This window comes from Acipenser ruthenus, chromosome 30, assembly GCF_902713425.1.
Source record: "Acipenser ruthenus chromosome 30, fAciRut3.2 maternal haplotype, whole genome shotgun sequence".
NCBI lineage: Eukaryota > Metazoa > Chordata > Actinopteri > Acipenseriformes > Acipenseridae > Acipenser > Acipenser ruthenus.
Genome location: NC_081218.1, coordinates 4605133 through 4630843, shown reverse-complemented (window position 1 = coordinate 4630843; position 25711 = coordinate 4605133). Strand labels below are relative to the sequence as shown.

General features: G+C 46.1%; 2 protein-coding genes across 3 annotated transcripts; one reads left to right on the top strand and one right to left on the bottom strand.

Moving 5' to 3' along the window:
- Positions 1-878: 878 nt before the first annotated feature.
- Positions 879-15193, top strand: LOC117395974 (centrosomal protein CCDC61-like). 2 transcript variants are annotated; one of them, XM_059005104.1, is made up of 13 exons: positions 879-1108; positions 3771-3955; positions 5737-5819; positions 6331-6491; positions 7108-7260; positions 7912-8122; positions 8280-8362; positions 8964-9202; positions 9373-9451; positions 10720-10926; positions 12822-12888; positions 13048-13123; positions 13883-15193. In XM_059005104.1, exons 2-13 carry the CDS (start codon positions 3805-3807, stop codon positions 13975-13977), a joined length of 1605 nt encoding a protein of 534 aa, XP_058861087.1. In that variant the 5' UTR covers positions 879-1108; positions 3771-3804; the 3' UTR covers positions 13978-15193. The 2 variants fall into 2 exon arrangements, with proteins under 2 accessions (XP_058861087.1, XP_058861086.1); XM_059005103.1 differs by having other exon boundaries at positions 880-1108; positions 8961-9202.
- A 2768-nt stretch (positions 15194-17961) lies between these two features.
- LOC131702721 (meiosis initiator protein-like) lies at positions 17962-24401 on the bottom strand. Its single transcript, XM_059004531.1, has 11 exons — positions 24390-24401; positions 23832-23910; positions 23251-23358; positions 22043-22234; positions 21401-21527; positions 20276-20379; positions 20012-20134; positions 19064-19140; positions 18687-18724; positions 18371-18592; positions 17962-18098 (listed from the first exon to the last, which is right to left on the bottom strand). Exons 1-11 carry the CDS (start codon positions 24399-24401, stop codon positions 18005-18007), a joined length of 1176 nt encoding a protein of 391 aa, XP_058860514.1. The 3' UTR covers positions 17962-18004.
- Positions 24402-25711: the final 1310 nt, after the last annotated feature.

The following is a 25711-nucleotide window of genomic DNA, read 5'->3' as shown; positions in this document are numbered from 1 at the left end:
GGAAGGCTGAACAAATAGTTTACTAAAGCCTCACTGTGGATCAAATCCACCCAGCAATGCTGCATTTGCACCCTGATAATGCACCTGTCCACCGTGCCGGAATTGTGAATGGTTTGAGGAGCATGACAGAGACTTCCGGCATCTTCCCAGCCAACCACAATCCCTAGATCTCAATCCAATCGAGCATGTCTGGGATGAACTTGAACGAACATCAGCATGCTCCTCTGCCTGCCTCTCGGCACCAATTGAAGTATACTGACCGGATCCCTCTTGTGGAGTCTGTGACATGTCAAGACTGATCCGGGCAAACAGTAACGCAATATCAGGGACATGTCCTGATAAAGCGCCCGGAGCGTGAACGTGGCACCGCAGATGAATATTATAGACATTATCTCTGATCATCCCTTTAAAAGTCTTAAACTAGTCTCTTACCTCTTATTAGCAATATTAACATTATCATTGCCCCTTTAAAGGAGTGCTGAACATCTTTAAAATCCATTCTATTCCCTCTTATTAGCTTTATTAACATTATCACTTTACGTATTATTATTATTATTATTATTATTATTATTATTATTATTATTATTACTACTACTACTACGACTACAAATCCCAGAACACCCTGCGGGTTTACTGTGTGTAAAGATGACGCGGGCTGAAAGGGTCGTAATTGGACTTGATTGACACCGCATGTACCGAATCCGCGAGGAATCTGCGTCTTACATTATAAGACTATGTAATGATATGCAACCAATCACGCTTGTAAGAACTATAGTAGTGATAGAGGATTGGTTCAGAAAGGTGACGTTTAGCATAATCGACACATATTCTGTCCAATAATAGCGAGTGAGTATTTTCTTTGACGAATGGTGTCCCGTGTGGGTGGGGCGAGGCGTGTCTGCGGCTCCCGGTTGTTGCCCCGCTTCGCTCAACAGATGAAACTGACACAGAGAGCGAGGACAAAGCTGAGCGAACGGCGGCTAGAGAAACAATAATAATTACAGTTTAAACTATGAAATAGTACAGCGTGACTTTATTGTCATATTTTAATTAGCTTTTTATTTGAATTGTTTTTATTTGAGGGTTTTAATTTCACATTGGAAAGCGGGTGAGTGCATGTATTTTACGTTATAAACTAGTAATAATAATAACAGTTAATACTTTAACAATTTCAGACACATTACCTTGGTTAGTTTACATGTTTGTCAATAATTTAATTCTGACGGTTAGCGTTAGTTATACTATTAACTGTGTTTTTTTTTTTAATTGAAAAAGCTGAAATCACCACGGAATCTGTATTGTCGTTTTTAAAATACTTCAATCAAGTGCAGTAAAGTAAGCTGTTATACAGTTCACTTGTGTATGTTGTGTGGTGACTCTTACCAGATTACACGTTCAACTCCTGCTTCACTCGCTGTGTAGGGAGTCATACGACATCCTTAATGTGTGTCTGGTTTGTTTACTTTTTGTAATGTCGTTGCATTGCACTTTCAATTTAAACGAATTGCATCTCTTCCCTTTTTTTCAGAGGAGGCGATTTTCTATTAAGGGGTACAAAGATATTTAGTGAGAAGATTATCCGGCAACAAACTCCCTATCCCCAGTTGTACCACTTGTCTAGGGAACATTTCAGGGGACCGTTCTGCTTGCGAGATGTCTTACTCATTAAAATATTGAGCTTATTTTTAAAGAGGAGACGATTATCTATTCAGAGATACCAGGGTGTTTAGTAAGGAAGGATTGAGGAAACACAGGCAATACAATCCCAGCCCTGGTCTTGATGGAAATAATTAGTTGTTTCCACACTTTGCACCAGTACTGTGTCTGTGTGTGTGTGTGTGTGTGTGTGTCTGTGTGTGTGTGTGTCTGCGTGTGTGTGCGTGTGTGTCTGTGTGTGTGTGCGTGTGTGTCTGTGTGTGTGTGTGTGTGTGTCTCTGTGTGTGTGTGTGTGTACGTGTGTGTGTACGTGTGTGTGTGTGTCTGTGTGTGTGTGTGTGTGTACGTGTGTGTGTGTGTCTCTTTGTGTGTGTGTGTGTGTGTGTCTCTCTGTGTGTGTGTGTGTCTCTGTGTGTGTGTGTGTGTGTGTGTGTGTGTCTCTGTGTGTGTGTGTGTCTGTGTGTGTGTGTCTCTGTGTGTGTGTGTGTGTGTCTGTGTGTGTGTGTCTCTGTGTGTGTGTGTGTGTGTGTGTCTCTCTGTGTGTGTGTGTGTGTGTCTCTGTGTGTGTGTGTGTGTGTGTGTGTGTGTCTCTGTGTGTGTGTGTGTGTGTCTGTGTGTGTGTGTGTCTCTCTGTGTGTGTGCGTGTGTGTGTCTGTGTGTGTGTGTGTGTGTGTGTATTACACACAGAGCTCCGTCGTTTTAAGCTCTCTGAGTTGCATATGCACACTCTGAAACATTGAAAACAGTGAATTAGTCTTCCATGCCTGCCCCTGAGAGACGGGTACATATGAGATGGGAATTCCTCACATTCCATCGACATAAAACAGTTGAAGAAGACAGCACAGTCTATATTAGGCTTTTAATAAGTGCACAATCATATATATATATATATATTTTTTTTCCAAGTTTTGTTAAACAATTTGCATTAGTTATGCAGGTCTGACGTGCAGTTTTGAAAGGGCACACAAACGTGTATTTTAATTTGAAAACATGGTATGTGCTACCACACTAGTTTAAAGAAATCTGTTTGCAAGCCATGCTTTCAGTTAGCGCTGCACTTCCTGGGTCTTTTTACCAGGTAAATCCAGAAATGTCTTCTGAGGTGAAATGACCCAGGAGTGGAAGTGGACCAGATTTCCTGAGAAATGGAACTCGGTGTTGTAGCAGATATCATGTTTTAAAATGGAAATACAAGTGTGCTAAAACATGTGTGTCTTTCCAAACTGCACATTTGAGACCTGTGTGGCTAATGTGCTAAACAGGTCAATTAAAGAATATTGAAACATCTGTTAACATTTTGAAAGAGTGCTTGATCATAATCTACTCGTGTGCGTCCCAGTTTACCATGTGTACTGTGAGGGGGAGCGCCCATCTCAGCCCACTTCAGAAACTAATCTTACAGTTTCAGATGGACAGTAGTGCATTAACACAGAGGTGGCCTAAGTTGGCCCTTCCACTCCTGGTCTGTGTGCCGACCCTGCTGTAAATGAACTGACCCAAGTAAACCTCCATCCAGACCCTGAAGCAGTTTGGATATGATTTAACCTCTTAAACCTGGAGTGGGATGGCCCTTCAGGACTGTGATTGGCCAGCCCTGCATTATATATAAATGACATTTTAGAAAATTAAGCCTTTGCTGTCCATAGAATTCTGCGCCTGTCAGGTCCAATTGATTTTGCACGCGATGTTTATTTTACACACGCTGTTCAAAAGCTCTGTTTTTTCTGGCTTTTCCTATCTTCTCTCAGCTGTTCTCGGCCATTGAAAGCTTTTCTCTGCTTTTTTCGGAGAAAAACGACTAGGGACCTGTGAATGACGCCATTTCAATGATGTTGGACGGTCTGACACTGGACCGGAACGGGAATTTTGGAATTTCGGACCTGGTCTGATATAGGACCGCAAAGGGTTAATAAAAAGATCCAAACTGTTTTAAAACATGTAGTGCACAAACAGCAACAACCAGACATAAAATACAGGAGTCATTCATATATTTAAGTGGCGACGAGTCGACTGTTGGACAGATTAGTAGTTGTTGTACCCCTTGTGTATGCTTGAGTGTTTTGAAGTGATGGATCAAGGATTGATGAATAAACCCCTCCCCTTCCTCTCCTCAGCCTATCAGCTGGTGCTCTGTGATTGGAGGACGTGATGATGGAGGCGGGGCCGAGTGTGCAGGCGGAGCTGGAGTTCCGAGGGGCAGAGTTCTCGGTCAGGGTGTCATCGGGGGCGGAGCTTCTGGAGGTGGAGGTGTCAGACATGCTCAGTGCGGATCAGTGGAGAGGGCAGTTTGACTCAGCGTGTGAGTGACACTGTTTCTGTATCTCTGTATGTTTCGCTGTCCGTGTGCGTCTAACTACAGACCAATAAGCCTGACTTCTGTTATATGTGTCTCTGTCTCTCTTTAGTTCTGTGTGTGTCTCTGTCTCTCTTTAGTTCTGTGTGTGTCTCTTAAGAACATAATAACATAAGAAAGTTTACAAACGAGAGGCGGCCATTCAGCCCATCCTGCTCGTTTGGTTGTTAGTAGCTTATTGATCCCAGAATCTCATCAAGCAGCTTCTTGAAGGATCCCAGGGTGTCAGCTTCAACAACATTACTGGGGAGTTGGTTCCAGACCCTCACAATTCTCTGTGTAAAAAAGTGCCTCCTATTTTCTGTTCTGAATGCCCCTTTATCTAATCTCCATTTGTGACCCCTGTTCCTTGTTTCTTTTTTCAGGTCAAAAAAGTCCCCTGGGTCGACATTGTCAATGCCTTGTAGCATTTTGAATGCTTGAATCAGGTCACCGCGTAGTCTTCTTTGTCCAAGACTGAATAGATTTTAGCCTGTCTGCATACAACATGCCTTTTAAACCCGGGATAATTCTGGTTGCTCTTTGCACTCTTTCTAGAGCAGCAATATCCTTTTTGTAACGAGGTGACCAGAACTGAACACAATATTCTAGATGAGGTCTTACTAATGCATTTGTCGTTACTTCCCTTGATTTAAATTCAGCACTTCTCACAATATATCCGAGCATCTTGTTGGCCTTTTTTTATAGCTTCCCCACATTGTCTAGATGAAGACATTTCTGAGTCAACATAAACTCCTAGGTCTTCCTGCTTCAATTTCAGTATCTTCCATATGATATTTATAATGCACATTTTTATTGCCTGTCTTTTGCCATGTGTCTGCCCAGTTCTGAGTGCTGTCTAGATCATTTTGAATGACCTTTGCTGCTGCAACAGTGTTTGCCACTCCTCCTATTTTTGTGTCGTCTGCAAATTTAACGAGTTTGCTTACTATACCAGAATTTAAATCATTAATGTAGATTAGGAATAGCAGAGGACCTAATACTGATCCCTGTGGTACACCACTGGTTACCTCGCTCCATTTTGAGGTTTCTCCTCTAATCAGTACTTTCTGTTTTCTACATGTTAACCACTCCCTAATCCATGTGCATGCATTTCCTTGAATCCCTACTGTGTTCAGTTTGAGAATTAATCTTTTATGCAGGACTTTGTCAAAAGCTTTCTGGAAATCTAAATAAACCATGTTGTATGCTTTGCAATTATCCATTGTCGATGTTGCATCCTCAAAAAAATCAAGCAGGTTAGTTAGACACGATCTCCCTTTCCTAAAACAATGCTGACTGTCGCCCAGGATATTGTTACCATATAGGTAATTTTCCATTTTGGATCTTATTATAGTTTACATAAGTTTACATATAATAGAAGTCAGGCTTATTGGTCTGTAGTTACCTGCTTCGGTTTTGTCTCCCTTTTTGTGGATCGGTATTACGTTTGCAATTCTCCAGTCTGTCGGTACAACCCGTGTCAAGAGACTGTTGCATGATCTTGGTTAGCGGTTTGTAAATAACTTCTTTCATTTCTTTGAGTACTATTGGGAGGATCTCATCCGGCCCAGGGGATTTGTTTATTTTAAGAGCTCCTAGTCCCTTTAACACTTCTGCCTCTTATGCTAAAGTTATTTAAAACTGGATAGAAACAGGTCGACATGTCTCTTTGTCTCTCTTTCGTTCTGTGTGTGTCTCTGTTCCCCTGTCCCGCTCTGACCTCCTCTCTGCTCTCTTTGTTTCAGACATCGAGGATCTGACACGGAAAACTGGGAACTTCAAGCAGTTTGCAATATTCTGCACCATGCTGGAGTCAGCCCTGACCAAGGTGACTTTGGCAGTTATCATGTTTCCTTTAGTATTTCTAAGACTTCTGTCATTGAATTTACACTGACGACACTGAGAGACTTCCAGTTGAAATGTTTGTCATTGAATTTATGAAGTTTCCCCTAGTATTTATTTCTAAACTCAGCACTGTTGATGTTTGTGGATGATAAGTTAGGGAGAGCTCCTCCTCAGGTTAGGAAGCTGGGGTCGTGGGTGAAAGAGAGGCACCAAACGGTCGAGCAGCATGCTTTCAGAACATTAATAAATCATTTTCAGAAATTCCAAGCAGGTTTAAAATAGTATGCAGCGCACAAACAGCGACGCAGTGTTACAAAACAGAGCACCAGGCATTATCATAAACCAGATTGATTCATGCTTTGTTTTACTGTAAGTGGTGATTTGTTCAACCTATTCGACTAATCACAGTGAGAGTGAGGGTGGGTGCAGGCCTGGTTTATCGGTGTTTGTTTGGGTCGCTGTTTTCACCCTCTGTCTGATCCCTGTTTCCTCAGAGCAGCGAGTCCGTGACCCTCGACCTCCTGACCTACAGTGATCTGGAGCTGCTGCGGAGCAGGAAGGCGGGGCTTGGATCTCGGCCCCGCCCTGCAGCGAAGTCTCCTGCACTGAACGCAAAGCGCTACCTCATTCTCATCTATTCAGTGGAGTTCGACAGGTAGGTGCTTGTAAATAGAGATTTCTTTTAACCCAGTGTAGTACCAGATATCATGTTTTTTAAAATGAAAGTGCTGTAAAACAGGATTTTTTTGCAGCAACTTAATTTGGCTAATGGACTTCAAGGTCAATTTTTGCTGCAATAAATGTTTGCTCTTCTTTTTCTTTTAATGTACGGCACATGTATGAATAATATATTTCACAGCACATTAATTTTGCAGATTTTTAATAAACGTGAGATTAACAAACATTTTTACTTGCAAAATTTCTTGTTTTACAGTACATGTGTACTAAAATGTATGTAACTATTTTGATAAGTTACTCTTTCCCCTCTCCCTGCTCATCTCTCCCTCCCTCCCTCCCACTCCTTCTTTTCCTCCTCCCCTCTTTTGTTAGCTACTGTAACAGTTATTGAGTCGAGAGCTGCTGTTTTGAGATTGCAGGTACTTCCACGTGCGACATCAAAAGAATCTGAGACAAGGGGTGTGGCCCATTGGTTCATTTGCTGTGGATTGACCCTCTAACGGTTGGATCCAGTGACTTGTTCATTGTGCTGCTGGTATACTGTGCTGTATTCTCTCAGCGCGTGACCTGGCTGTGTTTCTGTATCTCTGCAGAATCCACTATCCCCTGCCTCTGCCATACCAGGGCAAACCAGACCCAGCGCGGCTGCAGAGAGAGATCAGAGAGCTGAGAGAAGAGCTGAGAGAGAGGGGAGAGGGGGCTGTACACACCAGCAAGGACTCTGAGACACACCGACTCAGAGCAGAGTGAGAGGGGAGAGGGGAGAGGGGAGAGGGGAGAGGGGAGAGGGGAGAGGGGGCTGCACACACTGGCAAGGACTCGGAGACACACAGACAGGGGAGAGGGGAGAGGGGAGAGGGGAGAGGGGAGAGGGGGCTGCACACACCGGCAAGGACTCGAGACACACAGACTCGGGAGAGGGGAGAGGGGAGAGGGGGCTGCACACACCGGCAAGGACTCAGAGACACACAGACTCGGGAGAGGGGAGAGGGGAGAGGGGAGAGGGGAGAGGGGAGAGGGGAGAGGGGAGAGGGGAGAGGGGGCTGCACACACCGGCAAGGACTCGGAGACACACAGACTCGGGAGAGGGGAGAGGGGAGAGGGGAGAGGGGGCTGCACACACCTAGCAGAGTAAGTGAGAGAGGAGCTGAAAGAGAAGGGTGATTCATAGCTAAATAAACTAGGCATTTACTTTTTTTCAACTTCTACTTAAACATTTCTGAAGGCACTGTTTAAAAATAACTGATATGGGACAACGCAGGACACAGCAAAGATAATGTAATGAGGTTCTTGTAAACACTGCAATTTTTGCAGGGTGAGGCACCAGTGAGTTGTGGTGTGAAAGTGCTATGTGTGTGTGTGTGTGTGTGTCTCTGACTGGGTGCTCTCTGCTGCAGGTTGGCTAAGCTGCGTCAGGAGAAGGAGGTGCTGGCAGGGGCCCTGGAGAGGATGCAGGCAGAGGGGTCGCGACCCCACAGTGACCCCCGAGGGGTCAGGGTCCTGAAGGACGTGGTGCACAGTCTAGAGGAAGAACTGCTGAGAGAGAGGACAAGAAACAAGAGAGCACAGAGCAAGAGAGAGCAGGAGTACAGACAGCTACAGGAACAGGTGAGAGAAAGAGGGAGGAAAAAGAGAGATGGGGGTCGGTGGAAAGAGGGATATTTAACAGGATCCTGTAGTTTTTAAAGCTCCTGTTTGTCCACAAACACTGAGACTGCAAATGCACACAGACTGTAATATGTTTCCTTCATCTCCCTCTCTCTAGCTGGAGGAGTTGAAGGAGTCTGAGAGGAGTCTGCGGGTTCGAGTGAAGAGTCTGACCAATGAGCTGGCGCTGTGCAGGAAGGGGTGAGGCGGTGGGGGGGGCAGCATTATTGATACCACAAGTATTTGATATTCACACATGAATTGAATTTGGTTGATTTTGTAGAGGGCTATTCTGATTGCCAGTAGCCAGCAGCTGCCTCGGTTCTCATTGATGGCAGGAGTTAGTTGGGGAGACAGTTTCAGGGAAGGAGCCTCAAAAGAAGATCACACTGCGTACTGTAAATGGAAAATCAATGAGGTTAAAGGATTTGGGTTTTATTTCATTCTCTTTTATTAGAGACGATTTTAGCGAATAAGTTGTCAAGCAACGTGAGAGAGAGAATCAGTTTTCAGCAGGGAGAGGCGTGTAACAATGCCCAATAAAAAACCAGCAGCTGGGTAGACTCCTGTACCACAGGCTAAAGCTCAGGAAGGCTGCACCACACTAGCATTATAATCCCTGCCTGGGATGAAATGGTACGAGAGTCACTCTGCACAGGCTTCCAGCTATCTGCAAAACTGCTTATCCTATTGTCACGAAACTTGATTTTAACTATTTAGTTTTAGTTATTGAGGCTATCGGATTCTGAGGCTATAGGGGTGTTTCTGTCTGTAAATGTGTCCCTCTGTCTCTCCACAGCAGGATGACCCCTCTGCAGCGCTCTGGCTCCTCCCTGTCCCGGGGGGGAGGGGAAGGGGAGGGGAGGCGCTCTGTGTCCCAAGAGAGGGAGAGGAGTCAGGGGAGAGCAGGCTCTGCAGGACCTGTCAGATCAGTGTCGAGGGAGCGGAGAGAGCGCTGGGCTGGAGGAGACAGGGAGAGGTCACGGGAGAGGTCAGGATCCACAGGACCACGCCCAGTTCCTCCACGCGTCTCCCCTTCAGGTGAGAGACCACTGACCAGCTGAGTGTGTAGGGGAGGGGGGACAAAAACGGAGTCAAGCAAACAAGCATTTGGCTCCAGTACCTTCATCAGTGTTACTGAAACTAGAAGAGACCGAGTTTGGCAGCCCTTTGCTTGTCTGCATGGCTCTGATGGAGTGTGCTCCTCACAGGAACCCGAGTCCCGCGTTTCGACCCCACAGCCTACGTGAAGGACAAGGAGCAGAGACAGAGAGAGGCGGAGAGGAGGAGGTAAGAGGGAGAGGGAGAGAAAAACCAAAAGACAGGCAGATCCTAACCAAATCCAGAATCGGTGACCACAAACCGCAGATTGAAACAGGCAGACACAAATTATACTGGAAGCCCAGAGAGGCTTGACTCTGTAACCAGTGCGACGGGCAGTGGAGAGACAGACACATTGCATTGTCCACTGTACAAAATACAGAGAAATCTGGGACAAATATTCTAGCAAGGTGGCAGAAAGAAAAGGAATTTTTTTGATGAAAGGGGAAAAGAAAGGTAGCAGAAATCTCTGTGCAGTACAGTGCAGCCTGCAGCCTCATTGGAAGGGTGGAGTAGAGGCCTTTCCATACTAGCACTGTTATAATGTTAAATATTTCTGTTCAATTTTACATTAATTTTAGCAATACTTGTATTGCTTGTCATGCCAATAAAGACTATTTGAATTGGAGAGACAGAGGGGGCCGGGGGCAAATGCAGATTTTAAAACCTGATTTATTTATTATTCATATTTCAAAGGCTGGCTTGCAGCAGTGTGTGTGATGTCACAATGAATCCAGAGCTCTCCTCAATGTGTAATCCGTAAAACAATAATCAATGAGTCACAGGGCTGTGTCAGTGTGAGTGAATGGTTAACTCCGTGTGGGGTGTGAACAGAAACATGGTGGGTCTTCATGGGGAATTCTGGGATCTCAGCACTCCACCCCTGTGTTTTTGTGTGTGTCTCTCTCTCGCTCTCTCTCGCTCTCTCTCTCTCCGATTTAACTTTACTCGCAGAGAACCCAAGTGTACCCCCCTGCTCGCTCTCTCTCTCTCTCGTATTCGTTCAGTAGTTTGTATGTGAAGAGTTAGTTCTGTGAATGTCCCTGACGGCTGTAGTGGAGTTGTGTATGTGTTTAGTGTACCCTCTCTCTGTGCTGCACTTTCACCTGTGTCTGATCCAGTGATGATGAATCTTGGTCAGGATCTGTGAATATCTTAGTATCCCTGAACAGGGCACCCTCATCTGCTGACATTTGTTATTTATTTTACAAAATGACTCTATCTGAGCTGCATGCGACTAAATCAAATCAACTTTCTCTCCCTCCACTCTCTCCTCCCCCTTCCATTCCTGCACCGTCTCCCCTCTTTCTACAAACCTCTCTCCTCTACTGTCCCACCCCCTCATCACTTCTCTCTCCTTCCCTCTCCCTCCCCCCTTTCTGCCTCTCTTCTATTTCCCTCTTAACTCACTGTGTCCCCTACCTCCCTCTCTGTCTCTCTCTCTCTCCTCTCTTCAGCCAGCGAAAGGTTCGTCGGGACCTGCTGGCCACTCCCCCCAGTAGTGAGAGGGGGCGGCCCCGCTCCAGAGAGACACGCCCCCTGGGCAGGAGGGTAGGGTCTGTAGGAAGGGGGCGGAGTTCCTCGGTGGAGAGTGCAAGGAGCAGACGGTCTTCTGCAAGCTCATTGGCCGAGCTGGAGGAGTTGGCACAGCCACTCCCCTCTAGGTCAGTTGGTCTATGTCTGTCTCTTGTCTGTCTGTTTGTTTTTCTGTATGTGTCTTTCTAATTATCTGCCAGCCTGTTTGACATTCTGTCTGTGTGTCTATCTGTCTATCAGTCTCATTGCTGTGTAGACAGTGTGTCTCAGTACTTGCTCTCTCTTTCTCTCTCGCTGTGTAGACTGTCTTAGTGCTTCTCTCTCTCTCTCTCTCTCTCTCTCTCTCTCTCTCTCTCTCTCTCTCTCTCTCTCTGTTTCAGCACTGCAGACCTTGTGAGTGCTGCTCTCTCACTCTCTGTGTCTCGGTGCTGTGTAGAATGTGATGGTTGTCTCTGTGTAGCTGTGTCTGAGTGCAGCTCTGTTTCAGAGCTGTGTAGACTGTGTCAGTGCTGGTCTCTGTGTACACTGAGTGCTGCTCTGTTACGGTGCTTTGTACGCTGTGTGAGTGCTGCTGTTTCAGAGCTGTGTAGACTGAGTGCTGCTCTCTCTGTCAGCGCTGTGTAGACTGTGTGTGAGTGCTACTCTCTCTGTCAGCGCTGTGTAGACTGTGTGAGTGCTGCTCTCTCTGTCTCAGCGCTGTGTAGACTGTGTGTGAGTGCTGCTCTGTCAGCGCGGTGTAGACTGTGTGAGAGTGCTGCTCTCTCTGTCTCAGCGCGGTGTAGACTGTGTGAGTGCTGCTCTCTCTGTCTCAGCGCGGTGTAGACTGTGTGAGTGCTGCTCTCTCTGTCAGCACTGTGTAGACTGTGTGAGTGCTGCTCTTTCTGTCAGCGCGGTGTAGACTGTGTGAGTGCTGCTCTGTCCGCGCGGTGTAGATTGTGTGTGAGTGCTGCTCTCTCTGTCTCAGCGCTGTGTAGACTGTGTGTGAGTGCTGCTCTCTCTGTCAGCGCTGTGTAGACTGTGAGTGCTGCTCTCTCTGTCAGCGCGGTGTAGACTGTGTGTGAGTGCTGCTCTCTGTCTCAGCGCGGTGTAGACTGAGTGCTGCTCTCTGTCAGCACTGTGTAGACTGTGTGTGAGTGCTGCTCTCTGTCTCTGCGCTGTGTAGACTGTGTGTGAGTGCTGCTCTCTCTGTTAGCGCTGTGTAGATTGTGTGTGAGTGCTGCTCTCTCTGTCTCAGCGCTGTATAGACTGTGTGTGAGTGCTGCTCTCTCTGTCTCAGCGCTGTGTAGACTGTGTGTGAGTGCTGCTGTCTCTGTCAGCGCTGTGTAGACTGTGTGTGAGTGCTGCTCTCTCTCGGCGCTGTGTAGACTGTGTGTGAGTGCTGCTCTCTCTGTCAGCGCTGTGTAGACTGTGTGTGAGTGCTGCTCTCTCTGTCTAGGCGCTGTGTAGCTTGTGTGTGAGTGCTGCTCTCTGTCTAGGCGCTGTGTAGACTGTGTGTGAGTGCTGCTCTCTCTGTCTAGGCACTGTGTAGACTGTGTGAGTGCTGCTCTCTGTCTCAGCGCTGTGTAGACTGTGAGTGGTGCTGTGTCTCGGCGCTGTGTAGACTGTGTGTGAGTGCTGCTCTCTCTGTCTCAGCGCTGTGTAGACTGTGAGTGGTGCTGTGTCTCGGTGCTGATACTGTGTGTGAGTGCTGCTCTCTGTCTCAGCACTGTGTAGACTGTGTGAGTGCTGCTCTCTGTGTTTCAGTGCTATGCAGAATGTGTCTGTGTGGTGGTCTCACTCCCTCTGTGTAGACTGAGTGCTGCTGTTCTCTGTGTTTCAGTGCAGTATAGACTATCTAAGTGCTGCTCTCTCTGTTTCAGTGCTGTGTAGACTGCGAGAGTGTTGCTCTCTGTGAGTGCTGCTCTGTGTTTCAGTGCTGCTCTCTGTCTTTGTTTCAGTGCTGTGTAGACTGTGTGAGTGCTGCTTTCTCTGTGTTTGTGCTGTGTAGACTGTGTCTGAGTGCTGCTCTATCTCTGTGTTTCAGTGCTGGTCTCGGAGGCAGGAAGGCAGGTCGGCCCCTCGGCTCTGTGCTGTGGAACGCTCCTGGACTGGTGAGTACAACTCGGAGCACCTCAGCTCTCTGCAGGGCCTCTCTCTCTCTCTGTCTCTCTCTCTCTCTCTGTCTGTCTGTCTGTCTGTGCTGGGTCAAAAGTGGCTCAGTATTTTTACACAGACTCTCTCTCTCTCCCTCCCTCACTCCTCTCTTACAGCCTCGCAGAGGGTCCCGTGGTCCTAAGAAGCGCATGTCCAGCACTCCGACCCGGAAGAACCGCTCCAGTGATAAAGGTGCGGAACCGACCCCTACACAAAACAGAACAGAACCAACCCCTACACACAACACAGAACCAGAATAGAACCCTCCTCTAACAAAACAGAACCCACAACAACTTCTTCAGAACCCCTTCAGTTCTGCTGATATCCTAATAGAGCCTGGCAGACGGGTTACCCCGCTGTGCAGTGGAATCGCTTGTGAAAGCACTTCCCTGCTGTCAAGTGTTTCCACTCGTCTCCCAGCTGAGTGTTTCTATAGCCTTGACCTGAGCTGCACTCCGTAATGACCCCTCTCCCTGCCGCTGTCAAAGGCTTTCAGATCCTGCTCTGAAACTCGCTGAATAGTGCCGCACGATGTTGCCGTTCAAGCACATTTATTTTTTTTTGTATTAACAGGGTTTTTTTTTTTTTTTTTTTTAGTTGAATGGTTCAAAATTGATGATGAAAATCAGTAAAGCTCTATTTCTATCTTTTCATAAACTCTTCAGTAACAATAACAGAAGTACTAATGTATTTAGTTTTATTTTTAAAATGAAAATGCATTGTTTGTGTGATATTTTTTAACCCAGTTTATTTCCAGTGCTACTGATTAAGTGAGAGTGCTGGGTGGGTGTGGGTGTGTCTGAGGGAGTGTAGTTTTTATGTGTAGTTAAGGATATAGCGTCAGTGATTTTAATGTGCCATCTCTGCGAGTTTAACACTCTGTGTGTGTGTGTGTGTGTGTAGTTATCACAGTATCGGTGTGTAACGCTGTGCCTGTGTGTGTCTCTTCAGAAAACTCGTTTGGCCCTGGCGCTGACCTCTCTGAGATCGACGCTCGGTTGCAGGCTCTGCAGGAGTACATGAGGAACCTGGACACACGAGCCTAGCCATGACCCCTGACCCCAGCGCACAGCTACAGGAGGGACCTGACCCTGACCCCAGCATATCCAGAGTCCCCGAGTCTGACCCCAGCATATCCAGAGTCCCCGAGTCTGACCCCAGCATATCCAGAGTCCCCGAGTCTGACCCCAGCATATCCAGAGTCCCCGAGTCTGACCCCAGCATATCCAGAGTCCCCGAGTCTGACCCCAGCATATCAGAGGGGCGAGTCTGTCTGACCCGCAGCGACCCTGATTGTGAGCCCTGATCTACAGTGATCCCATGCACAGCTGTGAACTCAGCATCTCGATCGTCTGGCAACGCATTTAACAGCAGCAGCAGCCCGTGTTTAAAACAAGCAGTAACTTTCTTAATTATAAACCCTGGAACCAGCCAGAGAGCCAGTCTGGGATGGAAATAAAACCAGTTGCCCAGCATCTTGATCCATTCCTGGTTTTACTATGAGTTTAGTAAGACATCCTTGAGCTTGTTACCTGTACACACTGGCTAATGAAGCTTGTATTGATAGACTCCATGGCGAGATGCGATGTCAGGGACTCCTGTGCGCTTCGCTCTCACACTGTCATCGAAGGGCAGGGGGCTCTGGATTAATACAGCAGTGAGCCGGTCCTTCACTGGGGAGTCCTGGGGTTTGAACTGGGACTGCGTCATACGGGTACAGAAACTGGTTTCCATTCTCCACGGGGTAACTCGGTTTTTTTGATTAATTGAATCAACCTCAAGATTTGTGATACTGTTTTTTTTACTTTCTAGTTTTTGGGCACTTTTGAGAAACAAAACAACAAAAAACCCCAGAATGAATCCTCGCGGCAGTAAGTGACACGCTGCGTCGTTAACCCCTTCCCCCCCGGAGCTGGCTGTTTGCAGCCCTGCTGTGCTGGTCACTCTGACGAAGCCGATGGCCATTCTGCTCGGCATTGAAAACAGGAAGGGTGCATTGACAGTGGAGGCAGCCAGGTGCTGCTACACGCTGCGTAAAATCCCTCCAGAATTAGGGGTGAATACTTGGAGAAGGAACTTGTCAAGACTTCCTGTCAGAACCGCTTTGTTGGTGAACTTGCTGTGCTTCTGTGCAGCTCCTGTTTGTGTTCAAAGCTGGGGCTGGGGCTGGGGCTGGGGCTGGGGCTGGGGTAGGTGGTGTGTGTTTTTTTAAATTTTTTTTGTGAAAGCCTTTTTTTTAAATTAAACCCAGAGCTTGACAAAGCAAGTGATATTGTGTCAGTGCGTGTGTTTGTTCAGTCCCAGCACCCCACTAAGCTCCAGTGGTTATAGTGGTTGACAGGCTGGGATTGAAATGGTGCTGGGATCAGAGGTTATCCCCTACAGGCAGGTTACAGAATCTCAGAGACTTCACACTGCTGCTGTGGATTTACCTTTTACAGCCAGCCATGTTTAGAGGAGGCTGGTTTATAAGAGAGACTCACCTGGGGACTCTTCAACAGGGAGCTACTTAATACAGCACCCAGCCAGTACATATATCACACACAAGTCATGTCCCCACTGGAACCTGTTAGCACTAGCTATGCTTATAATATATAATAGTAAGAATAATAATCTTTATTTCATATAGCACCTTTCATAAACAAATATCACAAAATGCTTAAAGGACAGATAAAACAATAATGCAGTCCTAAAAATGTACAGATAATAACAAGGTAGACAATATTAAAAACAAGAAATATAATTGCAAAAAAAAAAACTACAAAAATGCCCAAAATTCTAGGCGAGATTTAAAAACGGGCAAGGAATCGGAATCTCTGATCTCGGGTGGAAGTGTGCTCCACAGCCTAGGTGCATACAAGTTTAGCCGGAGGAACAACCCAGCATCAGAGGACTGCAGAGTGCGACTAGGAGTGGAATTAAACACTAAGAGTGTAGATCCCGCACACAGAATAACACCCCAACATAATCTACAAGTTTACTGCATCATTTTAGTCGCAAGTTTATACCAAAAAATATGGGAGGGGGAGGAGTTTCAAAATATTTCTTTCAAACAAGTGTCAGAAAATGAACAGCTGTATCTCACTTTTGTTAAATTCCAATTACATGTAAGCAAATATTTTAAAACTGTCAAATTACATGTAAGTATATGTATATTACACATTAGCTGTCATTGTGAAACATTAACAGTAAATAGCATTGTTAATACTTTGTATTACTTATAATTTCAATACAATTTCATATCACTTGCAAACAGGGGTGACTGATCGATTTAATAGATCGGATTATTAATCGATCAATAGAAAATGTCAAGATTAAAAGCCCTGGAAGTAACATTAACCCAGTCATTTAATAAATATATACTGTATCTTTGTTTTAAGTTAAATATACTTTTAACATTTTTTTTGACAAAAGCTGTGGAGTCACAAAGTTTCTTTAGTATTTTGAATATCACTGAGCTTTACTACACCGGAACTGAGTAAATCAAACACTGTAAACTGTAACAAAAGGGTTTACTGTGGAACGCTATTAAACACAAACACAAGAAGGAACCAGTAAATCAAAACTGAAAAATCTAACAGTGGCACAGCGTTTGTATCTGCACACCGAGTTGATCCTCGTGCCATGCTTTCATTATCTAGCTGCGTTCATTAACAACAGAGTAAATCATAAATACATTTAACTTGCATATACTTTAAACACTTTTTTTAATGAAATGCATTTCAGCAAACAAAAAAAAATGTATGACTTTGATCTAAAGTAAAATAATTCTCCTCAAGCCAAGCTATGTCAACTGGAAGTCTTAGTATCTTCAATCAATTCATTTCAACACTGATAAAGACTTCTATTCAAAACATTAGTCATTGAATTTACACTGAAGAAACGTCTAGTCGTTTGTCATTGAATTAATGGTTTCTTTAATAGTTCTCAATTCGGAGTGATGGATGGTAACCAGGGTTACTCACTTCAGTTTGCTAGAGACTTGTCCTGTTCCTGACGTCACAATCTTCAGTGTAGCCAGCCAGACAACAAATATTGAAGAATTTTAAGGCTAGACTTCAGAATACAGCTACATTAACTACATGCTGTTACACTGTAGTGACTGACATTTAAACATTTAAAACATTTTCCTAGTGTTACACATGTTGTTTTGCATTGTTTTCAATTCAACCCTCTGGTATCTAAGTAGTGTGTCACAGAGAGTCTGTCCCTCTCTCCCTCCCTCCCTCCCTCTCTTACCAGTACACTCTGCGCTCCTGCTTAATCATGGTGTTCCCTCCCTCTCTCCCTCCCTCTCTCCTTCCCTCCCTCTTACCAGTACCCTCTGCGCTCCTGCTTGGTCATGGTGTTCCCTCCCTCTCTCCCTCCCTCTCTCCCTCCCTCCCTCCCTCTTACCAGTACACTCTGCGCTCCTGCTTAATCATGGTGTTCCCTCCCTCTCTCCTTCCCTCCCTCTTACCAGTACCCTCTGCGCTCCTGCTTGGTCATGGTGTTCCCTCCCTCTCTCCCTCCCTCCCTCCCTCTCTCTCTTACCAGTACCCTCTGCGCTCCTGCTTGGTCATGGTGTTCCCTCCCTCTCTCCCTCCCTCCCTCCCTCCCTCTCTTACCAGTACCCTCTGCGCTCCTGCTTGGTCATGGTGTTCCCTCCCTCTCTCCCTCCCTCTCTCCCTCCCTCCCTCCCTCTCTTACCAGTACCCTCTGCGCTCCTGCTTGGTCATGGTGTTCCCTCCCTCTCTCCCTCCCTCCCTCCCTCTCTTACCAGTACCCTCTGCGCTCCTGCTTGGTCATGGTGTTCCCTCCCTCTCTCCCTCCCCCCCTCCCTCTCTTACCAGTACCCTCTGCGCTCCTGCTTGGTCATGGTGTTCCCTCCCTCCCTCCCTCCCTCCCTCTCTTACCAGTACCCTCTGCGCTCCTGCTTAATCATGTTGTTCCCTCCCTCTCTCTCTTACCAGTACCCTCTGCGCTCCTGCTTGGTCATGGTGTTCCCTCCCTCTCTCCCTCCCTCCCTCCCTCCCTCTCTTACCAGTACCCTCTGCGCTCCTGCTTAATCATGTTGTTCCCTCCCTCTCTCTCTTACCAGTACCCTCTGCGCTCCTGCTTGCTCATGCTGTGCCACTGGCCGGCTAGCTTTTTGGTCATCACAGTGGAGGGGATGCCAGGGTGTGAGCTGGGGGAGAGACATCAATATTATTATACTGCTAGTGCTAGTAATAGGTAAGAGAAGGGATCTGAAAACTGGTAGTTGCTAGTGTGTATCTCAGTGTCTTTCTGTAAGTACCTCTCTCTCTGTGTCTGACATTTCTCTATCAGTGTGTGTGTGTGTGTGTGTGTGTGTGTGTGTGTGTGTCTCTCTCAGTGTATCAGTGTCTGCTTTCTGTTCAGTGTGCAGTGCATGATGATTCAGTGTGTCTCTCTCAGTGTGTCTGTGTTTCTCCTCACCGCAGGTAGCTCTTCCTGTTCAGTGTGCAGTACATGATGAATCCGTTGACACACTTCTTCTTGAGGTGGGATTGTTTATACAGGGGCCTTCGGGGGCGGGGTCTGTGTCGGCCCCTGCCGCCTCGCGGGGGGGCCACGCTTAGAGGGGGTCCATGTGAAGTCCCCCCGCTCCTCCCCCTCGCTGGCAGAGGAGAGCCAGCCCCCCCCCAGCAGACTGTCCCACTGCAGGGAGAACACACTGTCAACACAATACAATGAGCTGAGACCTGAGGTAATTACGAACATTATTGTGTAAGGTCTCTAGAAGAATTCATACAAAATCTGATAAAACAGAAACAGTTCTGAAAAACTGTCCTGAAAATGAGGTTCAGAAAGAGTTAAACCTAGAGACACTGTGCTGAGTGGGACTTGTTTCTCATCAAAGATTTCGTCAAACTTTCCTCTTTAGAGAATGCGTGATAGACATACAGTTAATTGAATTTCACTACAGTACAACACAATACACCATACTATACACAAACCCTCCCCGCAGCACACTGTCCCACTACAGGTAGAATGCACTGTCAATACAAAACAATACACAACACACTCCCCCTTCTCTCTCCAATCTCTCCCTCCCTCCTTCATCATCACTCACTTCTCCCAATCCACTCAGTAACACACAGACACACACGCAGTCTCCCCCCCCCTCACCTCGGCAGTGTTGTCAGTGCTGTGCTCCTGACTCTCTGTGCTGTGCATGGCACTGACCCACACGTCTTCAAACAGGACTGGGGAGGAGAGACCGGAGAATTGTAAAAACACCTGATAGAATATGCACCGACACACAATAAAACGTATTCAGTACTTCCAGTCGAAGTGAATACATTTCGTTAGGACTGATAACTATTCATTTCATTCTATGAAACACTTAATGGTTAGAATACACACAGATACTAACAAACGTATAAAACACTTCTATTCAAAGCATTTGTCTGAATTATTTTAACATTCCCATTAGGATCGCTACCTATCCACAGCTGTAACAGCACAGAACAGTAGAGTAGATATGAATACTGAAAGAAGATTCTGTGGCCAACGTTTCGACCAGACGTTTTTCTGAAGTCATGAAGGACACTGAGAAAGATCCATCCGTAGCTATTAATCATGTGACAGTGCTGAATTTAGAAATACAGACGAATGTTTCCACAAGTCTTTCTGAAGTCCTTGAAGTCTGATAGGTAGGCAGAACGCACACTAATACTAAATAACACTTCCAGACTTCTAGTCTTTGTGGGTTGCCACAGTAAATCTGCACTGTAATGTTGCAGTATAGCCTCCATGTTTTTCCATGGGTATACTATGCAGTTATCATAGTTTACCATGGTTTGCCATGTTTTTTATAACATGCTTTACTATACCTCTCTGTCTCTCAGAGTTTCTCAGTATGTGTGTGCCTCAGTGTCAAGTGAGTCTCTCTCTGTGTCTCTCTCTATGTCTTTGTGTGCGACTCTCTCTCTCTCTCTCTCTCTCTCTCTCTCTCTCTCTCTCTCTCTCTCTCTCTCTCTCTCTCTCTCTCTCTCTCTCTCCCCTGTGTGTTTCTCTTTTTGTCTCAGTGTGTGTCACTTAGTATGTCAGTGTCTCTCAGTGTGTCTCTCTTACCGTGCAGGTTCTCCTGCCCCTCCTGCAGGAAGCTCACTGCCAGGTCCCGTGCAGGAGAGGTGAGGAGGGAGGGGGAGAGGTTCAGACCCTCCCCAAAACACAGAGTCCGGAGAGGGGAGGAGCCTGGGAGAGAGAGACAGGGAGAGGGTCAGATCCTCCCCAAAACACAGAGTTCAGAGAGGGGAGGAGCCTGGGAGAGAGAGTGAGAGGGTGGAAGAGAGAGAGGGGGAGAGGTGAGAGTTTCTATTTCGTGGTGCTCCGTACCTGTGCCGGGGTGTGGGGGGGAGCTGGGGGTGAGGGGGGGCTCGTCCTCTCCAGAGGAGGGGTACCACCACAGCATGTGATCCTTCAGCAGGAGACCCCCAGACCTGAGAGAGAGAGAGAGAGAGAGAGAGAGAGGGAGGTGAGACTAATAATCTCTCTGTCTCACCTTTGGTCTCACATTGATGATATTAGAGCCCCGGTGAGATTATGAACTCAGGCTGTTTAAAATTATCTTCAGCAGCCAGCTTGTGGCTGTGAACCTCTCTGTGCTCAGACTCCTCACAGACCAGTCTGAGTGCTGTGATGAAAAGATGAAACACTGGAGACCTGGTCCTGTGTGACACGCGGGTAGAAGAGTAAACAGTTCCATACATTTTCCACTCCAGGCAATCCATTCATTACACAGGTCTCACAGTTTTGAAAGAAAAACATGAAATCTGGTACTATTCTAGGTTAAAGAAATCTTGGTTTTCGCTCTCAGATAGCACTTTCTTGGTCACCTGGGGCCGGTTTTTCAAAACTTTGGTAATCGGATTTCCGCGTTGATCTGGGTTATATTGTGCAACTGGGTTTTTCAAAACATCGAAATGCTTACTGTGATTTAACGGGATTACTGTGATCCGGATTTCGTTTTGGCAATCCGATCGCACTTTTAATCACGATTAAATGTTGCAATTGGGTTTTTCAGAATTTAAAGGAGATCAGAATTACTTTGATCCAAAATACCAGGATTATTGTGATCGTACTGCGGAGGTGGATTCAGCTTTTAAATGATCATAGAACATCGATATTTTGTTTGAATTGTCATAGCAAACACACACACACTATATGTCCAAATAGAGTGTTATAATATAATATTTACATATTTATTTAAGTTTTGTATCCATGCAAGCAAAAAGGAAAACACGTATTTAGTGGTATAGCTTTAATAAAAAAGAGAATACACATACGCCTTCACATACGCCTCCACATACGCCTCCTTAAAGCTCGTCTGAGATGCTGGACTCCCGACGGACGAGGAAGACGATGAAGATGTCAAAAACACATAATCTTTTTTTCCAGAGCCAGACACTCGAAGGAGTTTTAGCTGGAGGTATTTTAACCCATACTAGTCTGGAGTCTTACCCAGCGTGTGGAGAGTCCAAGACCTGGCTTCTGATAGGTCTACCCTCCTCACTGCCTCCTAGCTCTCCACAGGCAGAGCAGGGACGGTCCTCCGCAGGGGTCCTGAGATCTGCGACAGACACGCCCCCTGCAAGAGAGGTCAAAGGTCACACAGCGTCGGGAGCGCTCAGCGAACAGGGATGGGAATAAGACTCTCAGTTCACAGCAGTTTGATCCATTCCTGGTTTTATTATGAGTTTATTTTGACACATCTGAGCTTGTTACCTATACACTGTGGCTAATCAAGCTCGTAGTAAAACCTGGAGTGGGTGAAACTGCTATGCAATAGGAGCCTTATTTACATCCCATATAAGCAAAACCTAGACGCACAGCCATATACTGGCTACATCTTGTTGGTATATTTTTGTAACATCAGACTGTGTGTTTGTACCGTATTCTCTACACCTTTTTCATCTCACGTACCAGTGCTCCCAGCAGGGACCAGCGGTGTACCAGTAACTATAAGCAATCTTAAAAAGGCTAGTGTAAAACACAGACAGGTCTACCCCATTACAACCGGTTCTCTTATTTAGTCTCAGGTGCTGTTCTGCCTCATCTAGTTATCTGACAGGCGTTCAGCACAGTCAGCAGAGTGGATCCTACCTGTAGGTGTCGCTGTGGCCCCTGGGGTCTGTCTGCAGCTCCACTCGGAGTCCTGAGAGCTGGGGCGAGGGGAGGAGCTATTAATGTTGTGGAAAATTGGCCAATCAGAGAGCCCTGCCCTGTTAGTGTCATCCCACCTTGACTCCGCCCCATACAGTCTCCTCCTCCTGTTACACCCCTCCCCCTCGCTGCCTGTGGAGACACAGAAACAGACACAAAGAGAGAGATACAGAAACACAGAGAGACACACGCAAGTACACAGAGACACGCAGAGAGACAAAGGTACACAGAGAGAGATACAGAAAAGTAGATACACAGAGAGACAGAGCTTAATATCGTGGCAGAGCTTAATATCGCCACTCTTAAAACTATTACATTTCTCAAACCTCATAGTTACTGTCATACAGTGGCGTTAACAAGAGGGTCACACAGTCATGACTGGGATTAATACAGCTACAGCATGAAGGAAATACCAGGGTTCTGTGTGATGTTTCTTACTGAAGACCACCGGGGGCAGGTTCATGGTTTCATTCTGGTGTACCAGCTGTACTCAGAGAGCAGACATGTTTGAGAGCTCTACTGAGGCCACAGGGGGCTTTACACTTTGAACCCTTTGCGGTCCTATGTCGTACCTGGTCCGCGCTCAAAGAATATCACAGACATTTGCAGAGCTTTTTTTAGATGTTATAGTAATAAAATAACGACTTGGATCGCATTATTGAGGAGTTTGGTGATAAAACGAGTGATCAAGAGATGATTTATCGGTATGTACTATTATTAAGAGTTATGTGAAAAATATAGCGAACGAGGGGTGGGGCGGGGCTGGAGATGCAGTACTGAGTGTCCTGTTGATATGCAGGGCCTTTTAAACCTGTTTTACTGTCAAAAAAATACTTTTAAACAGCGCGTCTAAAATAAACTGCGTGTGTGAAAATAAATTGGACCTGACGAGCCTGACACGCGCTGAATAAATGGACCGCAAAGGGTTAAAAAGTCCCCAGGATGTGACGACTGGAACACAAAGTGGTGTGACACGACGCGGGATTGTGACCCGAGTAGCAAGTGAAAGGGGCTATTGTGTCTCTCTGCCCCTTCTTACCACTCCCAATGCTGTTTTACCTCCCCTGCCCCTCTCTTACCCTCCCAATGCCCTGTGTTACCTCTCAGCCCCTCTCTTACCCTCCCAGTGCCCCTCCCTGCACATTCACCTCTGCTGGCTGGCTGTCTCTTCCTGGGTCGGCTGCACACAGTCTCTCGCTGAGCTGACTTCCTGTTGAGGGGGGGTGTGCGCGGCTCTGAGGGGCCACTGTCACAGCCTGGGGGGAGAACACACTCACAGTAAAAGCACAGCAAAGTGTAATACAGCACAGTAAAGGTAAAGCATACTCAAAAACCAACCATGGTAAATGCAGAGTATAACCCTGATCCGTAACTATTAAACCCTCAATACTGCTGAATTTATCCTGTCAGTAACATCCATCTGCTATCACCATTGTTGTCAGTTCAAAACCAGAGCTCTCAATGTGATGAATGACATATCTCAACAGTATGTACAGAATAATACAGAATAAGAATTAGCAATGAAATGCTTCATTACAATCTGATAAGCGAGATGTGTGGCAGTGCAGTGCAGTGTTGTGTCGTAGTGTGTTGTGTAATGGTGTGTTGTGCAATACTGGCTGTGCTGCTTTGCGTTGCTGTGTTGTGTAGTGATGTGTTGTGTAGTATAGTGTTGTGCTGTGTAATGTTGTGTAGTGTATTGTACAGTGTGTTGTGTATCCTCAATCACCTGGCAGCAGTGTCTCCAGGGAGTCTATGTGACTCTGCAGGTACTCCAGGTATCTCAGCACATGAACCAGGGTATCCTTCTGTCAGAGAACAACACAACACACGGTGAGACACACAACACAACGAGACACACAGCACAACAGTGAGACACACAACACAGTGAGACACACAAAGTCAGCAATGCAACACGCTATCAGACACAAAGCATGCAAACACACAACAAAGACAAAACTATGACGACACACAACACGTCTCAATGACACACCCCATTCAGCAGGGCTCTTAGAAAACGCTTCTCTCTCTCAGTACAGCTGGTTCACTGAACTGTATTCATGAACCACTAAGCCGACACACAGCACTCTCCTGCAGAGCTGCTCACAGGGGAGGGGTGAGATCACTTCACTGCAGTGGACAGGATATATTCAAACTGCAGTATAGAAAAACAAATAATCAGACACAAGAGAGTGATGAGCCCAGCGTACACGAGGAACGCAATTCCAGACACAATGTTTCCTCATGATGCTGGCTGTTTCCGTGTGTCCAGAAACCTGGGTTCTACTTTGAGAAACATTTTTAGGAAAAATGTTGCCTTTGGCCAATCAGGAGAGACTCTGTGAGCATGAGTTCATCGGTCATGTGACTTTGCAAGATGGCGACTTCTTCAGACCTGCAGCCTGCAGATGCCTGCATTAGCACAGTGTTCACGTTGTAGTAATTTCTGTTTAGCCTAGCAGTAGTTAACATAACGTTATGTAACATAAAAAGTGTAGTTTATTTAAAATATTTGTTATACTTAATGATACATTTCATTTGTGCTGTATTTACCTGTCACGCATTTATTTAACTGAAACATTCATAAGAATTAGTATAGCAAAATAAGATAGTACTGCTGGTGTTAGCCAAATGACAGGAGCATGCATTAATATTTATGTGCGCACTTCTCAAAGAACGTGCTCCAGATCAGTGTTTATAACTGTTTAACAGAAACGATGATGCAAATGGGGATATAAATGCGATTAAGAGAAATCAAGTTTTGAAAAGCTTTAGGCAGGGGCTGCTGAGTCCGGTGCTGTTGGTTTACGTTTGGTTAATAAAACCCATCTTGCTTTTCAACCAGCAGCACCTTCTATGAAGTTTTAATGCAATTATAAGAGCAGCACCACTCAGTGCAATAAGGCTTTCATCCATTTTGAAGTGTGCTGCTTGAAAAGGTTTGCTGACAATTTTTCCTGATAATGTTTCCTTGACAATTTTTGAAGAAACATGTTTCCTCATGTATGCTTAAGGGTGTGAGTGTGTAAGGGTGTGAGTGCTTGTTTACCTTGCTGATCCTGCGGCTGTGTGCAGTGCCAGTGATAGGCAGCAGGGCGGCAATCTCGCGCAGGCTCAGAGTGAAGTCACGATGCTCCTTCCTGCACAGCAACAAGAAACTATGAGGCACCATTTCAGACAACAGTCTGTCAAATACGGCGAGAGAAGGGTCATGGTACTGCACAAAGGGTCGTGGTTGACAAGGGAGGGGTCACGCTGCATACAAAGGATTATGGGCTATATGGAGCGCGAGATACATTTTTCTATGGAGTCAATGGAGCTGTGTTGTATTTTGCAGATTTTCGCTATGTAAAAATAAATGCATCAAACTTTTGAAGTAAATTTCACTTTTGCCCAAGCAACATTGACAAATTATGACAGTACGTAACTATTATGAAAAATGCTATTTTTAAAACTATTAACAGTGGGGCAGCAGTGTGGAGTAGTGGTTAGGGCTCTGGACTCTTGACCGGAGGGTTGTGGGTTCAATCCCCAGTGGGGAACACTGCTGTTGTACCCTTGAGCAAGGTACTTTACCTAGATTGCTTTAGTAAAAACCCAACTGTATAA

Bases quoted from the DNA above. Each gene is read 5' to 3' on its own strand.
- LOC117395974 (XM_059005103.1), top strand. From the start codon at position 3,805: ATGATGGAGGCGGGGCCGAGTGTGCAGGCGGAGCTGGAGTTCCGAGGG. The intron at 6,492-7,107 runs GTAGGTGCTTGT...GTATCTCTGCAG, and splicing joins TATTCAGTGGAGTTCGACAG to AATCCACTATCCCCTGCCTC. The intron at 12,889-13,047 runs GTGAGTACAACT...CCTCTCTTACAG, and splicing joins TGTGGAACGCTCCTGGACTG to CCTCGCAGAGGGTCCCGTGG.
- LOC131702721 (XM_059004531.1), bottom strand. The intron at 21,528-22,042 runs GTAGGATCCACT...CCTCTCTTGCAG, and splicing joins GGCCACAGCGACACCTACAG to GGGGCGTGTCTGTCGCAGAT. The intron at 18,099-18,370 runs GTGAGGAGAAAC...TCTCTCCCCCAG, and splicing joins AACAGGAAGAGCTACCTGCG to CTCACACCCTGGCATCCCCT.